The sequence below is a fragment of the Aulonocara stuartgranti genome, assembly GCF_965226115.1.
Source record: "Aulonocara stuartgranti genome assembly, chromosome: 6".
Classification (NCBI taxonomy): domain Eukaryota; kingdom Metazoa; phylum Chordata; class Actinopteri; order Cichliformes; family Cichlidae; genus Aulonocara; species Aulonocara stuartgranti.
The window spans coordinates 11540490-11558812 of NC_138944.1; the positions used below are offsets into that span (position 1 = coordinate 11540490).

General features: G+C 38.1%; 1 protein-coding gene across 2 annotated transcripts; it reads right to left on the minus strand.

The window, feature by feature from the left end:
• Positions 1–309: 309 nt before the first annotated feature.
• Positions 310–16180, minus strand: adgre5b.1 (adhesion G protein-coupled receptor E5b, duplicate 1). 2 transcript variants are annotated; one of them, XM_082535474.1, is made up of 17 exons: positions 15640–16180; positions 11521–11601; positions 10928–11077; positions 10434–10577; positions 8677–8817; positions 8132–8175; positions 7693–7797; positions 7444–7597; positions 7222–7341; positions 6944–7143; positions 6629–6796; positions 6054–6248; positions 4018–4235; positions 3689–3847; positions 2644–2815; positions 2351–2452; positions 310–2172 (listed from the first exon to the last, which is right to left on the minus strand). In XM_082535474.1, exons 1-17 carry the CDS (start codon positions 15668–15670, stop codon positions 2131–2133), a joined length of 2226 nt encoding a protein of 741 aa, XP_082391600.1. In that variant the 5' UTR covers positions 15671–16180; the 3' UTR covers positions 310–2130. The 2 variants fall into 2 exon arrangements, with proteins under 2 accessions (XP_082391600.1, XP_082391601.1); XM_082535475.1 differs by lacking the exon at positions 10434–10577.
• Positions 16181–18323: the final 2143 nt, after the last annotated feature.

Genomic DNA, 18323 nt, shown 5'->3' on the forward strand with positions numbered 1-18323 from the left:
ATCCATTAAGTGTATAGGGCTTTCTTTTAAATCATTACTAAATAGATCATTTTGATTAAAGCAGTTTTCAAAGGAAAATTTAAAAAAAAAATCCATAAAGAATAAAAAAGACTATTTGGATTCACAAGCAGTATAAAAAACTATGCTTTATAAATCGTTCCATTCCATGGAAGAATGGATGGATTTGGAATTTACATCAACAGCAACTCAGTGCCAGATAAGCGGAAGAAGATGGATGGATCATGGATCAGGTCCATTCATGGGGAAAAAAGGTGGTGTGTTATTGATTAATGCTAATAAACCACAATCTTCTTTTCAGATGAAATAGAAGCTTTAATAAATCTTATGATGCACATTCTTCAAAGAAAACAGTACCAAATATAAACAGAACAAAGTAAAAAAAATAAGTTCATATAACTTACATTCACAATACTACAAAAAAAAGCATGTAGCTATTTTCACATTGATATCCATAGCATTGTATGAAAAAAAGGTTTGATGGCCATAAAAGTGCAATCACACTTACCAACTGAAGAACAGGGTAGATGTTAAAACCAACAGCGAGGTGACTTTAATATATTTCGCAGTAAGGATTAAGACAATAAAACAATCGAAATGTTTCCTCATACTAACATCTTTGTCGCTTTTTGTTTTTTCTGTAACTGGAAATATATTAAAAAGTTTATTTTTACTCTCCAGGATCTGTAACTGAGGCTGGTGCACTGTGTGAGTAAAGAGGCGCGGGATCATCATATTTATCATCATGGAAAAGTGCAACAAAATAAACAAATTCAGGTCTGTACAGCTCCCATCGCTTAAGTTTTACAGTAACTAAGAGTGTGTAAAGGCACATTGTGACTGCTCACAGGCTTAAACACAGTTTGCTTGCAGGAAGTTGCAGGCTTATCAGTAGGGTGGGTCTGTTTTTGTGAATTGCCCACTCGTTTTGGGACAGATTTAGAATTTCAAGTTCACAATTTTGAGAATAAAAAGAAAACCCTTGAAATATGCACTTGGGGTGGGGAAAAAAAGGCACAGCTCAGTTGTTAATCAAGGGCGAGTCTTTGAAAATAGCCACAAGTATTATTTTCTTTAAAAACACTTGCTTTGTTCGTAATCAAAGAAGCAGACATAAACTCCTTGCAAGAACCCACATGGGAACAAGGGGAAACTCATCATTGGTAAGCTGCTTCCGTTGCAGCCTACTGTTAAATAGAGTACATGGAAACAAATATTATCCGACAGTAACAGCAAACATTCCCAATCTTATATACAAACAGCCATTTATGCAAAAACAAAAATACAAATATGTAAAACAGAACAATTTGCATGCTCATTTTTTTCTTGTAGCCTACATAACATGGACTTTATTGTCTGCACTGAAAATAAATACTAACATAATTATATCATATGACTTTGAAAGGAATACAGCTTATATTATTACTGTGATATGTTCTGCGTGAACCAATAAGCCACTCGAGCAGCTTCACTTTCACACTCCTGAATAAACACTTTTAATAGCCGGCTTTTTCATGCCTGTGACTTTTTTTTTTTTTTAACTCAGTGATAAAAATCTGTCATTACCAGTACGCCTTGAACTACAAAGAGTACTACAGCACACAAACAATGAGGAAAATAACCATATTCAGGAGGTAAATCGGACCTTGCGACCTTGTGAGTAGCAAACGATGCTACTGGATTGAACTGAAATTTGGTCCCATTAACATTACGTTACCTACGAGGAATAACCTGTGCTTAACAGGTCACAATTTCATTTCTTACTGTTTTATGATGTGACACTTTAAAGACAAGCTATAAATGCTTGCTATCAGTACCTAAGAATGACATTTTATTTTGAAATAAAGGATTTTAAGAGGACTTGGATAAAACTAAAAAATATAGTTTAAATGTAAATATCCAGGAACCACTTTATTTCTTTTTTTCCCCAAGTCACCGAGTGTTGGTGAATCTGCCAACAGCCCCCAGCCAGCATTGTGTAGTCATTTAGTGAGTCACTGCTTTTAGACTTCACCGGAATCAAGTTTAAATGAAGAATTGCTGTAGGTGACAAATTAGGCTGCATGTGTGATAGTCATTAAGTCTTTGGAGGAAAGCTTTAGCTTGAGCTCTTCATATTTGTGATTCTCCTGTTTGCTGCCCACTCTTTGAACCCTAAAGGGAGACAAACCACACGGTTAGACACAGAGTAATTTAAAGCTAATAATTACACACCCCTATTAGATTAAAAAGTACCAAAGTGCTACCAGTGAGAAAATGCAGTTCTTTACTTTCCACTACAAAGTGTGCTTGTGACCGATGATGATATCCAGTGGTATTATTGCATGCTTACTTGTGATTGACTGCTGGAGGGATTTGTGGTGCTTAGGTCTGAGTATCTCTTCTTCTGTGACGTGCAGATACAGGAGAGGAAATTGGCATATTCCTCTCTCACCTACAGAGGGCAACAGAACATTAAGAAACAAATCTGTGTTGCCACCTCGCATACTGACACAATCTAGCATGTTTGTCACTGCTTTTGCCCTTTTCACTGATTTTATTTAAATATACATTTTCATGCTGTTTTCATTTCGGTCTTAGCATCATGTCCACATGAAGCTTTACACAAATATACTGTGTTCGTACCTGTTTGGACAGCAGACAGTGCATGATGAAGACCAGTGCGCCCTGCAGGCTGTTGAAGATGGTGAAAATGTACGACACTGCAACAGGGGGATCCTCTTGAAACAAGAAGACCCCAGATACCCACATCAGACCCAGAATACACATCTGGGCTACAGCTGTCACAGTGAAAGCTCTGCAGACGGAAAAGAAGGATGGGAAAAACGGTAAGTCAATAAAGATTACCAGAGAATGGTAAAGGTTACACACGGATGACTCAGTTACTACATCAGTGTTTGGAAAGCCCCATTAAAAGTGAAAGAACACAATGACACATGTGTTCTAGGCAAAGCAGCTACAGAACAGATCATTTTAGTTCACTTTGCTTTCTGCTGAATGTATGTGGAAGCAGAAAAGCCAAAGGCTAATGATAAATATAAAAGAGAGATTAAAAGAGGCACTCTTAAAAAGAAGTTTCTGTCAGTTTGCTCTGTATGGCTCCTTTGTTCTATTTATTTATCCAGCCTAGCTGAAGTTACCAACTTAGCCAAGAATCCATTTAGCAAACAAGAAGATCGAAATGTGAAAAAGAGACTTTTCTTCCACAGACAGAAATTGTTGGATTATAATTTAATGCCTTCTGACTTTTTCCTCTACTGAAAAAAAACATCTTTCTCTCTTGTTTCTGGCACATGAAGTTCACTTTCCCAACTCCTTAGACTGAACTACACATCATTCATGATCGACTAGCAAAAAGAACAAGGGATTCTTTTTCTTTTTAACTCTAATGTTTTTTGCAGCTATGAGCGGAGGGTCCATGAGCTAAGTATGAGCCTACTGTAGGTAGACAGGCGAGACAAAATCCATTAACAGAAGCTCATCAGGGAGCTGTCACAACTAAGAAAACATTCCCTCCATTTTTTCCCCCTCACAAAACGTATTCTTTCTATCAAAGCAATTCCCAGTCCCGAAGCTGCCATATTGAATCTACATATTGTACGTTTTATAGTTACACAGTTTGGTCATGCAGTGGAAGGGGTTACACATTCAAATTAATACACAGACTGACTTAATTTTGTGCAGGTTGGAGAGGTCTGGGTTGAGGCTGGTAAACTTCTGGGCAAGTTTCCAGACGGTGATGATAAAGAAGAAGACATTCACAAAGATGACTAAGCACACAGGCCCGAAGAAGCTCCAGACGAAGCCGTCATCCGTGGACAGCCAGCAGCTACGTTTAGTGATAAAACACACATTCACAACAGGATGTTCTTTGCTTCACTGAGATAGATAGCATTAAGTTTATGCAACCTACTGATGTCATTACTATTAAGCAACTGTAGAAACACATGCACAGACAAGGCTTCTCTGGTCATCACTTTTAGTTACTGGAAGACTTACTATTTTTTAGTGCCGTATCCGTTTGGTCTAACGCAGGCGGATATAACGACGATAAACAGAGGCGTCCCGTAGCCCACAGCATATAGGTAGAGGGGCCGCATGGTGGCATTGAACACCAGAACAACCATACGGTACAGCTGCACCCCTTCTAACAGCATCCAGGTGAATACCGCCAGGAAGAAGAAATGGAGCATTGCTGCAACAAACCTGCAGCCACCCTGTAATGTGAAAGGACACAGAAAAAGAACACGTCAGAGAGGAGAAAGCACCGCTCTATCCCCGATCGTACAGCAGTCAGCTGCTTGCAATGTTTCTGTGAGTGAGAATTATTCACACAAACATTTTCTATTCTCCAAATGTAATTAAGACCACATGAATAAGTAGCTTAGCAGCATTTTACATCTTTACTGCCAATGTATTAATGGAGCAAAGATGTACATAAACATCAGAAAACACAGTACCACAGCACCAATTCTGCTCAACTCATATGGACAAGGATAACAAAATACACCATTTTAGCATGTAATGCTTCAAGGTCAGACATCATTTTTGCTTATCGGGAACCTTCAGTCATGTGATCTCTCTGAAGGAGAAGAGACTACAAAGTAACTCTTGACAGCTGTGAAAAGCACAAGGTGTGACAAATCAAGCCAACAGCAACACTTTAAGAACACTTTAACAGTGGCCAGGCTCGGCTGTTACTTTGTTGCTGTCAGAGTTAACCACAGATAATTCCTCGGTGCCTGTGTTCTGCTGAATCCCAAAACCGATCAATAGATTAACAGAGAGAGAACTAAAAAGAAGCATCAGGTTAACCAGCAAGCTGCTACCTCGTCTGCATTATTAAGTAATTATCCACTTGCCATAATTATCACAGTTTGTTATCCATGTATCTGTGGAAGCTTATCAGCTCAAGGACACCTTCTCTCAGTGTTGGCAGATGCTCCTGGCAAGGCTGAAATCCTCCCACGGTTTTCTGAGCTCATCATTGTTTACAGTTAGTTTGTATTACTTCCATTTGCAACATATGAGCACTGAAAACAGTCTAATTATTAATGAGACAAATTATAAGTGGGTTTTTGTACTTTTGAGGTGCTAAAATATCCAAAAAATGGCATTTTACACTTGCTAGGCCAGGTACTGTTCTCTGGTACCATCCTGAGCTGTCACCCTGCCTCAGCAGTACTTCTTCTGGTCTCATTCAGATACAGGTCTTTTCTCATTATTGCATTGGTTAGTTTATAGCTGAGCTGCTGTAACAAGCCAGTGTGTCTGATCAAAATATATTCTGTTCTTAGTCAGATGAATAAACGACAGCATTAAGAGGTAAACAAGCCTTTGTCTTTTTTTTGCAGAGTTGTGATTGTGTAAACTACACAATTCAAACAATCACAGTTCAAACAGTGAAGTGTAATTAAGTGTGACTGCAGTAGGTAATGTCAGCCAACATTATTTCAATTAAAAATTAGTCCTTAATGAATGAAATGGCATTAACTACAACTAAATGGGAATAATCAAGCAAAGCACATGTGGAATAGGTTAGGTTATGGGATAGATTCTGATTCAAACTGAAGTTTTCTTTGCAACAAACTTCCCTGTGCTCATTTTTGTAATTTTCTGCTCCATTCTGAGCCTACTCCAACAATCTGTCCGTGAAAAATTTTCACGGACAGATTATTTTTTTAAAAAGTACATTTTTTCCCCTTTAGAAAACCCACAAGGGTATTCTGCTTTATCATGTCAGAAAGCGCCATTCGAGATTTATTTCTGCAGGAATGCTCCAGCGTTAAAGTGAGAAAGACTCTGCTTCACAGCAGATACACAGAAAGATAAGTATCATGTGAAGATATTGCATGACACTATATGACAAACTAGTTAGTTACATTAACTATGATTTGACCCACATTCTCAAGTACAGGCCATTAGCTGCCGTTCCTGGCACAAGATATTGTTGTTACCACGAATGCTGGTGAATTTACATATTCTCTTTAAATAATGTAGAGCATGTCACATGTCACATCCTTTTAGAAACGTACCACAGGTTTAGTTTGAGAAATGCCAGCCAGGAAGATAAGATCAGCTATGAAGAGACAGATGCAGAGGTGCAGGTGGATGGTGGTGCGGGTTCCCTGTATGGAACGGCAGAACTTGAAAGTCAGGATGCAGAGTGTGAGACACAACAGGGAGATGGTCAGTCCTATTTTAGTCACCAGCTCGAGCCCATAGGTGTGCTGGAAGAGAAGACAATAAGTGTGAATGTGAGTGCAGCTGGTTACCAGTAAATAACATTTTGTTGCACATTTCTTTTCAAGATCATAAAATCATTTTACTTATAAACTTATAAAGTAATGCTATTCTAATAGAAAATGATTTGTATTTCATTGAGGTTTAAGTCATGAACACTGATGACCCTTACCCTATGTTTTTAGACCGAGTAATTTTACATTTGTTCTCCCATGTCTTGGGAATTAGGGGACAAGAAAAATTTCAAACTGACATGCATCAGAATTTGTTTTGTTTTTTTATCAAGATATAGCGTTAGGTTTGGGGTCAGGGTCACCGATGAGGTCTTAAACCTTACATGGTTACACTTTTTTAAGCTGTTTCTTACCTCGATGGGGTGAAGAGCCATGAGAACAGCAAAGCTGCTCAGATGGTTACATGTACATATGGTGCGTGAGGCATTGGAGTCCTGCTTAGAACAACCATCTGTGGACCAGGCCCCTGTCTCGGTCCAATATGCACAGATGTAACTCACGTTAGTCGATTCCTCTATGTCCTAAAACCAAAACAAACATGTCAAAGACGCGATTTATGTTTTATTTACATCTCTTGTTCTTTTGCTCCTCATGTTTGTTACTGTGAAGCTCAAAAGAAGTAAATGACTGATTTTAAAAAAAAGTGGATGTGACACAGGTGGGTTTACCTCAAGATGTCTGAAGGTGATGTTGACAGAGCGGCTCAGTTTCTGAGTCGACGGATTTGAGACCACCACAGACACAACTTTAGAGAAGACCTGGTAGGAGGGGTCCGCTCCGTTTTCTTTAGCTCCTTTGACCATCTCGAAAGACCTGTTCACAGAGCTTTCAAGGTTTTTGTAGCTCAACAATGCAGCCACAGCAAAACCTGTAAAAGATCCACAGAATATTAGAATATTATAAACTTATTATGACTTGAACTGGACAGAAAAGAACTGATATTTACCAGGATATTTTCCCGTCCCGGCTGCTGTTGTCCAGTCTGTGTCCAGATAAGCATATTCACTGGACAGACGAATGTCTCCAGTTGGTCGAGTCGTTCCTCTTTGAACAGCAATCTGTGCATCTATTCAAGCAAATCACTCTTTTCAAATCATAACACACTTTGCATCCTAACTATTAGTTCCCAAGATGGAAATCATCAAGTTCATTAATTCAAAAGTGTTACCTATCTTGTTGTTCTCCATCTTAGTGTGGTTGTCTTTTAGCTGAGGCCCAATGAATAAAATCGATTTCTCCACAGCAGTGAGCAGCCCGCTCACACTTTCATCGATGTTCTGGGTTCCAGGAGACAGCATCGCATCGGTCTCTGTGAAAAGTTTCTGTCACAAATAAAAGACACAGAGGGGCGATTGTGAATACTGCGTACGCATTTGCATTTGTTATGAGTGTATGCATACTTGTATCTTTTCCTAACCTCCAGTAGCGCATCTCCATCAAGCTTTACTTTGCTGCCAGTTCCAGACAGGGCCAAACAGCTGTTTCTCATCATGGACATGATGTTTGCCAGGCCCCCGAGCAACTGGGAGACACATAGACAGAGAATAAAGACACTATTCAGCCTGCCCCATTCTAAAGTTCATGTATTTTGAACCTTGCGAGGCCATAGGGTCGTCTAGAGGAGCAGGTCCTACGTGATGTGCCAAAGCAAACTGGTGTACTTGTGTGCGAATCCAGGTGTGCTATGAGATTTTTTGCCAGCCAGATGTTATTGTCAGAATAAATAAGTAACTTTGAAACACCTGATAAACAGAATTTGAGCTAGATGTATTATCCATTTTTGAACTATAACTGGCTTTATATCTGTGATTGTTCCATTATGTTGATAATGATCATAATTTTATTTCCACACTTACCTGTGTTGGCTTTTTCTCAGCACGGAAATTATCACAATCGAGTTCTAGACAAAACAAAGCATTAGGTTATCACCACACCGGCTGACTGGGATTCTTGCCTCCACCATGAAAAGAGTGTGTGATAAAAAATCTCACAGTAAAGGAACAAAACTATGCAATGTGCTGGAAGACAAGCCACAATCTAGATTCTTGAACTGATAAGTTCATACAGAAAGTAGATAGAGTGTTGAGTAAGCCCTGATATCAAACACGAAACTGAGTCCCAAAAGATAAAAGAAAGCAAAACCACAAGCTGCATGACTAAGAAGGGGAAAAAAAAGGACTTTACTCAGGAAGCGCAGTGGATGAAATTTGGTTTTCTTACTACTTAAACATGGTGGTGTAAAAGATGGTGAAAATATAGTCTGCAACTAATACAGTGACGTCTGTGTCAGGAAAATTGCAAAAATGCAATAAAGGTGTGTTGCCTAATGTGAAGAATATGAGGACATAAAAGCTGTGAAATGCACTCGTTTATAGGAAATAACAAAAAACTGCACACTTACTTGAGCATGGTGTCCTTTCCGCGCTGTAATTGGTGTAGCCATTTGAGCAGTTGCACCAATAACTCCCAATAATATTATTACACACTCCATTGGGTCCACACAGCTCTTCTTTATTTTCACTGTCTGTGCACTCATTAAAATCTGTGTAGGGATATAGAGCAGAGGCATAGGTAATGGCTCATACTCCTCAAAAGTAATAATTTTGATTAGACAGAAACAACTCTGAATATAAGAGGTATTGGTCCGTCCTTCAAAAGAATAAATGTCTCTGAAATGTAGCTACCCACACAGTCATGTGACTTTTATGATGCTGGTAAAAGGATCTTAAGGAAAGAGTTAAACTTTCCCAGCAAACGGTGTTGTGACATCTTGTCTTGTATTTTGGGATCACTAAGTTCTACTTTGCAAGTAGAACTTGCCCTTTACATTATGACACTGTGTCATAATGTAAAGGGCCTATAAGACTTTTTAAAGATCATATCAACACTAGCAGAGTTTTTGTAAGCTTTCATTTTCTCTTGCTGGCTGGATGCTACTGTAAGCCTGATCTCACGCTCTCTCCTATTGGAGACAGATTTGATTTCCTTTTTTTATGTTGAGCTTGTTTGTACTGAGTGGGTGTACAGATAAACACACATGTGAAATGTATGAAATAGTAGAACTTGACGAGAATATTCAAACCCAAATTAGCAAATCTGGGGGAGCATAATTTTAATATATTCAGCTCCATGCAATACCTATGGAAGCCCGTTTTCGCCACTAAAAAAGAAATAGAAAGTATCAATTTTAAGAAAAGTAAACCGAAATTTCGACTTATTTTCTCGAAATATCGAGTTATTTTCTCAAATTTTTGACTTATTAACTACAATTTTTGAGAAAAGTAACTCGAAATTTCAAGTTAGCTCTATCAATCAGTAATCTACGTGAATGACATCATTTACTTGTTACCCGGAAGGATATGGCGCAGAGGAACGCGCACTAAACAAATTGTGCGCATTCCTCTGCGCAAAATGTAATTAAATTTTGAGTTAGTTATACTTTTTTTTCACTGGCAGAAACAGGCTTCCATAGATACCACTATCTGAACCTTGCCAAATAACAGCAGATGGAATGATCAAAACTACACAAACAATTATTCCAGTTGGAACTCGCACTTCAATATTCTGTAGTTTATACAAACACCATTATTAAAAATTCTATAATTCTAATTTTGCCTCAGGATATCAGATCTCCTCATCATGATTACTGCTTTTATTCACCACTTTATGTTCCCATAAATAAGAAAATCGTGTATATTTTAATATTTGCTTTTACTTCACTATTCACCATGACTTAAAAACACTTTTATCATTGTGATTTTTCAAAAAACTAAACAAGAAATGATCACTTATTCCTATTTGTGTTCAATAATCTACAGCAGAAACCAATCACCCCACATTCAACAATTTTAATTCATTTAAAACTTTCCAAATCTCCATACACAGCACACTTTTTAATTTAACTTAAGAAGCTTCTTCAAAAATGTAAAATGTAAAACATCAATAAATAAAATATCTTCATGGAACCACACCTGTACAACCATACAGGTAATACCATCTGGTTAAACAACTATAACTGAGTTTCATTAGATAATCCCAGATCTCTAGCTTTAGCAAACAAACTATAGTGAGCTTTCCAAGCCTGATATCTGAAAAAAAAAAACATACTGTAAACAATGGTAAGAGCAGACTGGAAAAGGGCATGTCACACACACTTACCTATGCACTGTCCCTCTGTGAAGTTAGCCTTTTTTGAACTGTGAATGAATCCATGTTGGCACTGACAGTAGTAGCTGCCAATTGTGTTAATGCAGCTTGAATGTTTCCCACATATAGATGAATTACCTATACACTCATTTGTATCTGTAGATTTCAATACAAAATCATAAAGCATACCCATCAACAGATAACAAAACACAAGATTAGGGTATCAGGCCAATCAGTCAATTACGCTCCGTTTAGCCTAATTTTACTCTTCTTGGAACAGCACCACTCAACTTGAACTGATGACACTACGTACAAAAAAACCACCATTCATCTTTACAGCTGCTTCATTGCTGTTGCTACTAACACTGAGATGGACAAATAGCAGTTGTATCTCCCAATTAATTTTTAAGCTTGTGAGAGCAGTTGCTGACATTATTGTTGTGGTCACTAATCTCTGTAAACAATGGTAAGAGCAGACTGGAGAAATGTATGTCAAACACACTTACCTATGCACTGTCCCTGTTCCTGTGTGAAGTTAACATTTTTTGAACTGTGAATGAATCCATGCAGGCACTGACAGTAGTAGCTGCCAATTGTGTTGATGCATCTTGAATGACTCCCACATGCCGGTGGATTTTCTGAACACTCATTAATATCTGTAGATTAAATACAAAATGAAAACACATAACCATGAGTAGATAGTAAAAAATAATATTCAAGTTTTTATTTTATTTATTTTTTTACAAATGAAAAAATATCATTTCAGTTTAAAGCAAACTTGGTAGTTATCTTATTAGATTATTTTATTTGTGTCATATTTCTTTAATTAGCTGCTAGTATTTGAAATGATCTAACTATTTCAAACTCCTCTACTGTTGTTTCAAATTGAATCCTTCCTGGGTGTGAGCTAAAAGTCCTAAAATGGGAAAAAATAAAGAAGAATGTCATTAAGAAAGGCCACTTTCCTATTAAACTATGCTAAGAGTCCTTGCATGATGGTAATGCCATGTTTGTCTGAGAGTTCTTGTTTTGAGAAACGGCACACAGAAGCAAGAAAATGTCAAAGAAAAGTCAAAACGATAGGTAATGACAGATTTACCAGTGCAGTCTTTGATAGTTTTGTTGTAGCTCAAGCCAATTCTACACCCCAGATCACGATTTCCCAGTGCACATGCTAGCCCTGTGGAGAAAAAGCAAAAGAAAGAAATGTGATTAAATTACAATCTTATTGGAAATCCATCTTCTGATATAAAGAGAAACAAAGTTTTAAATAAACAAATTGTGAATGTGAAGTTGCCATGTAATATGTTGTGTCTTCAAAAAGTGTACTTCATTTTAACGTCTCTGTTTATGTTCCCATCTACAAGTATCCATCACTTTGCTAAAAGTGTGAACTATGCAAACAGAATTATTTGCTTAGTTCACAGTTTTGCAAAAGTCATTATGTTTCCTTCCTCAGTTAGCAATTTGCACACACGGTGTCCTTCTTCTGTGTTTCCCTTCTTCTACCACAATTCTGTTATTTCACGATGAGGCTAAACTGTCCCAGAGTAATGCCACAGGAAACACAGTCAGTGTTGCTCAGTGAACAGTGACAGAAAGTGTGAACGAGGCCGACTTGTTCTTATTATATGATGAAATAACCACAGACAGAAACAATACCTGATTTTTTTTAAAGACTAACCGCATGCTCGCATACAGACGACTCTACTGACCAGTGAGCACATGTGCCCCAGCTGTATGACTCCTACACATTTTTACTCTCTAGCTTTTAATTGTGTTTTGTTTCAGTCTTTGTGTGTGTTTGATCTACTTTTTAGTTTTTTACTATGTACAGCACTTTGGTCAACCTGAATGTGCTTATAAATAAATTGATTGATTGATTGATTGATTGACTCCTCTGCCTTTTCTGCCATCTTTTGTAAGCTGCATGTCTATTTTTCTCTCTCTGTTCCTAGAAGTATATTTTGACTTGATAGACAATAAATACTTCCTTCTGTAAACTGTTTCAGTTTTGTAAACACAGGCGGGTTGTCTTTTCACTAAAGGGCTGACTGTGAGAAGTAAAGCTGATTAGTAGGTGTTGATCGGTCATATGTTTACCATCCAACATGCCTGTTTCAGAATTAAGGGGATTTTTGAGTTTGCTTGAAAAAGTCCAGCTTTTGTTTGCCTTTGGCTACAGTAATAGCATGTGAACAGAGACAAGGAAATTAATCATGCAAGAGCTATTTTGCAGCATCTTTTTTTTAGAAATATTAGTTATTTAAAAATATTGTGATTTGAAAAAAAAACAGAGCCTGGTATTATGGTTGAAATTGTTATGTTATGTTATGTTTAATTTGAGAACTAAATTGCTGGCATTTGGTGATATCATTCATTCAGTTATTACTAAGGCTTTAGCCCCTGTCATTATTGTTAGACAGGGGTTTCTGTAGGCCACAGTTAATTTCAACTTTAAACCTATATTCATCTGAACTGTTTATTTTTACCACAGCGCAAACATCTAGCCAAAATTGGTTGCAGACCACATATTCAGACATGTAGTATTCCTGTCTAACACATAGTACACAATGTTGACTTTTATATTTAGTGCTGTCACAAAAGATGTCTTGAAAAATGTCATGTACTTGTTAGATTTTCACCAACTTCTGAGGGGACTAACTGACCCTTTTGCCTTTTATGTCACATTATCATTACTGAGCAGCTTGTGGAAGTAATGTTCATTTCATTCAAAGGCTACTGACCAACTTTTGACTTGGTCAGCACACGAATTCGTTTTTTGATATTCCTCACAACCAAAGACCAGGGACATTCAGTTTTGACAAAAGAGGTCAGAGTTGCAACACTTGGGTGATATAACAGGATGTTCGACACATCACTGGTTTCATCTTAACAAAAGAAGAGTTTTGCCACATATTGTGAGAGCTCAACACAGACAGGTTCGAAAGTGGTAAACACAGAAAGCGTGAAACTATGATGCAAAAAAAAACCCCCAAAAAACCAGCAACAACAACAAAAAGTTGACTAAAAGAAGCAACAAATACTGCAGTGGGCGATAACTCTTATTGTGTTTGTTTATGAAGCAGTGCTATAGAGCATTGAACAAGCATATTGGCATATTAGCAACATGTGTATATAACTTTATATAGGAAATAAACATAGACTGTATATGGGGAAGGGACAGCGTGTTGCCACGTGAAGGTCGGGGGTTCGAATCCACAGAATGGCTACCCTGAAGTACCCCTGAGCAAGGTACTGTCCCTACACACTGCTCCCCAGGCACCTGATTGGTGGCTGCCCACTGCTTCACTGAGTGAATGGGTTAGATGCAGAGAGAGTAATTTCCCCACAGGTATCAATAAAGTATACATCATTATTATTATTATTATATAAAAATCGCAGCACCATTGTGATGTCACCCTCTCTGCACTGAATCATACTTGTTATTAATCTCTGGCTCTCTTCCACAGCATGTCTTCTATCCGGTCTTCCTTCTCTCACCCTATGTCACGGCAGATGGTCCCGCCCCTCCCTGAGCCTGGTTCTGCTGGAGTTTTTCCTTCCCACTGTCACCAAAGTGCTTGCTCATAGGGGGTCATGTGATTGTTGGATTTTTCTCTATATATTATTGTAGGGTCTACCTTACAATATAAAGCACCTTAGGGTGACTGTTGTTGTTATTTGAGGCTATATAAATAAAACTGATTGAATTGAATTGAATTGAATTGAATTGAATTGAATTGAATTGAATTGAATTGAATTGTCAAGTCTTATTCTAAAGCCTTAAGCTGACAATTTTGTCTGTGGCCACCTTGGCCCGCTAAAACTAGATGTCATTGTGCATACGACTCAAACCTCAGTGACTCTTGTCTTACATCAGCTACTTGTCAGTCACAGGGCAGCCATCCTGGACTCTGCACTATTATTCATTTGGCTTTAATAGGGGCCAAATTTTTGAAAATGTGAACATCAAACTCTATTCGGTAAAATCTGAAGCCAGCAGTTTCGCCGACAAGCACACCAGGAAAGTGTTCACTGGGATTATAAATCAAGTGAACAATACAAACACATTTTCTCATAGGTTTCTTTAAAATCAGATGTCTTTCTGCAGCCAGATGCGTCACCCTGTGTTAGGTGTCTTTACTTTTCAGACCTGTACTCTATTAACAACTTTTATACACAATCTATGGATATATTTAGTTGATGATTGTTTTGTACGTTTTAGATGTATTTATCTTAATAAAAACATGAGCTCATTAAAGAATATTGTAAGGCATCTGTACAAAGATGACATAAAATAGAGTCAAGTGAACTTCTGAAATCAGCCTACATTACATGAACCATCACTTCTGGTGTACCACTAGACAAACCAGAAGAACTAACACGAACGTCATGCTCTGATACATCTGCGGTTTATTCAAACAAGACTTGAAGATTCCTCTTACGGGGAGGCACGTTGTCTGTGATTTTTGCATATTACTGCTGACATATGCAACGGTCTGATTGAACAGCGATACTGGATTCAGGTTCAGGGTTTCTGAGGATGTGACGGTTTTTCTGGAGGTTTTTACTCGACGCCAACCAGTCTGATAAGCACAGCCATTCAACAAAAACGAATTACCTCAAGAAAGATCTACTTAGAGTTCAGCTAAGCTTCATTTATATAGCACGTGTTCGCAAAAACAGTCACCTCAAGCTGATTCATAATGTAAGCTAAAAAAAAAAAAAAAAAAAAAACCCGGACAATCTGAAAACATAACCAAGCACTTAGCGATAGTGGGGAACAAGAACTCCTTCAACACCAAGAGGCAACTGGTAGAACCTGTGTAACGATCTGCCGCGACTGAGGGAAAGGACCATAGAGAACAACATTCAAGAAACAGAAACTGGGGGAAAAGCACATCAGGAAGGTGCCAATCACTGTTTGACAGGGTTATGTTACCACTGTAAGCTAGAATGAACCTAAATAACTTTTAAAAAGAATAAAAGTAATAATATTATATTTTCGAGGTAACAAACTTGGTTAATACCATGCTGGGTGGATTAAAATGTTCTCTAATTCTTGAGTTTTTAATTTTTTCTCTTTTTTGCCCATGGCTCATAAAATTAAGAAATTTGTTTTATGTACCCTGAACTTTCCCTTCGCACACTCTTCGTCACTTCGTTACACACACACACGCACACACACACAAGGTAAAGTCATTTTAAAACTTACCAAGCAGAAGTAGTCCCTTCCCAAATCCCATGCTGAATAGGAAAAACAGTTCCACACAGAAGTTTGTTTCTGAACTATCGCGACTATGAATGAAGTGAAAATCTGGTGGCTGTCCGCTCACAAAGGTTCAAGAAAAAAATTTCAGGTCCATAAAAATCGAAAAAGTATTTGAGTGACAAAACAAACACTGATCACTGAAAAGAGACGTCCTTTTCATACAAGTTATTTTTACTTGTGACAGGAAAATCAAGAATGAACCTTCACCAGCTTTCTTCCTCTCTCAGATTCAGACTTTCAGCATGGGCATGTCTCGCGCTCGACTCCCCACCCCTCGCTCTCTCTCGCGCGAGACCTCTCTATCTCAGTCTCTCTCTCTCACACACACACACACAGAGAGACTCTCTCTCTCTCCCTCCTTTCTTTCTTTTCATTTATCAGCGCGGCCCTGTCTCCCTCACACTGCTCTTTCTTTCACTTTTCTTTGACTCTGTGTCTTTCCACATGAATAAGTTTCTCACACTGGCACATATCACATTGCTTGCACACACAACCCCCCTCTGTCTACACCAGCTCTCACATTTCCCCCTACGCTCCAGTGGCCTCTATTTCAGGAGCTATTCACATGAGAGACAGAAAAGGGGGGGGGGGGACTGAAGAGAGGGCGATGACTAACACTCAGCCTAAACAGCTGCTGCTGTACTTGAGTCTTGCCCGTAAGTAATCTTATATCCTTTCCCATTCTCCTCCAAGTCCTACTCTGCTCTTCTTCTACATTTTCTTCTTTGCCTGCTCAGCATTCAGCCCTTCACCCAGTTCCACTGACAAACCCTCTGCATTTTCTCAACCCCCAGGCTGCGAGAAAACAGACTGGAGACAGATAGAGTGACCTCTGTTAAAATGAAATCCACCACACAAGCATAATGCTGTGGTTCACAGAAAACAGCAGGGGTTTGACAACAGCTTTATATTTGATAAAGAAATAAATGCTTTTGTTGTTAGAATTAGTTTCTTACAGCTGAGGGCCCTTGCAAAGGTTACACCCTCTCTCGTCACTTCATTTCATCCAGGCTTGGTTATAGCCTTTATTTGGGCATCAGCCAGGCTCTGCTTTCCCATCTGCAACTTGTCCAAAATGCAGCAGCTCGACTCCTAACGGGCACACACAAACAAGACCATATTTCCTTAGTTTTGGCTTCCAGGCACTGGCTCACAGTGTGTTTTACGATTAGATTTTAAGTTTTTGCTTGTTTTTTTAATCTTTAAGCGGGTTAACAGCTTCTTATCATTCTGATCTGTTAACTACGTACACATCTCAAAAGATTACTGAGCTCAGCTCACCAGATGTTTCTGGTTATATGGAGAAGCAGATTAAGGCACAGAGGAGATCAAGCCTTTGTTGTAGCTGCCCCTAAACTTTAAAACAGTCTGGTCTTTCACATCACGACTTAAGCAACACTCGACATCTTCATAGCCTGCTTGAAAATTCATTTTTATTCCTTGGCATTGAAACCAGACTTGACATTTGTTTGTTTTCTGTTTGTTTTTCTTGCTTTTATTGTTTTAGTTGTACAAAACTTTGGTCAGTGTTTATTGTTTTGCAAACATTTTTGTAAAAAAAAAAAAGACATTAAAATCTATCATGTAAAGACATAACTTCTTTAACTAGAAAACAAGTGGGTGCCAATCTTTTGTATGTGCTCTATATCTTCATTAGTAATACAGGATCATTATATAAATACAGGTTCCGCCTTTAACAAGACTCAGAATCACATACTAAGACTATTAGGGTTACTGAAGTGTAATCAGCTTCCAGCTTCCAGACACATGACCGTGATCAAGAAACTGATTTTTGTTAAATCAGTTTTATGATCATGTTTTGAAAATGTGTGGAAATGCTAAAAATAATGCACACTCATCCTTATATCTATATTATTGCTTTTAATATCTTCCCATACACACTGCTTAGCAAATACATTCTGAACCATGACAAGTTACACACTGACACTTAGTCAGGGAATCATTATTGTCATATTGTGAAGGTATATCCCTTTAGCTTTATTTTCCGATGCATTGACGGCAAATATGAAGACATAAACCTTCAAAAGTTTGCCATAGGTAACAGCTGGAGTGGAAAACAGCAGACCACAAGATTATGCAACCAGTTTGACTTTTTTTTCCATTTCATTTTACTTTCTTTTTGACTCTACTGCAGCTCTATAATTAGGTTTGGGCTTTTGTTAGGTATAGAATTGAGTGATTACATTTAGCCACCAAACCATGAGTTTATAGGTTTAAGGGAAAGAACATTAAAATACACACTTTCAAATTAAACCTTAAACCTTTGCAAACTTTTACCATCTGCAACACACTTCTTTGATTTTACCTTGGTTACCCAGGTTTACACATCCTTGGTTACCATGGGTACATGTTCTGCAACCATAACAACACCTGTGGAGCCTTTTAACACACAGTGTCATTGCACGGTTTTCTGATTTCAATGATCTCTGGTTTGGTCCTATTGAAGTGCCTTGAAGATTGAAAAATATAAACTACAACTACGGTTACCTGCTGCTTCATGACAAGCTTGTGGGTCTTTACAAAGCCTCAGTGGGTGAGGAGTTAGAATTGAGAACAGGTTGCTTCAGCATGTTGACATGTGTGTAGTTTCTAAATCCTGCAATACA

What these genes read in the sequence shown, in the direction of transcription:
- adgre5b.1 (XM_082535474.1), bottom strand. Translation starts at nt 15,670, where the DNA reads ATGGGATTTGGGAAGGGACTACTTCTGCTTG. An exon ending in AACTATCAAAGACTGCACTG is followed by an intron (nt 11,078 to 11,520) that starts GTAAATCTGTCA and finishes TTTAATCTACAG; the next exon opens with ATATTAATGAGTGTTCAGAA. An exon ending in CACAGAGGGACAGTGCATAG is followed by an intron (nt 8,818 to 10,433) that starts GTAAGTGTGTGT and finishes ATCCCTACACAG; the next exon opens with ATTTTAATGAGTGCACAGAC.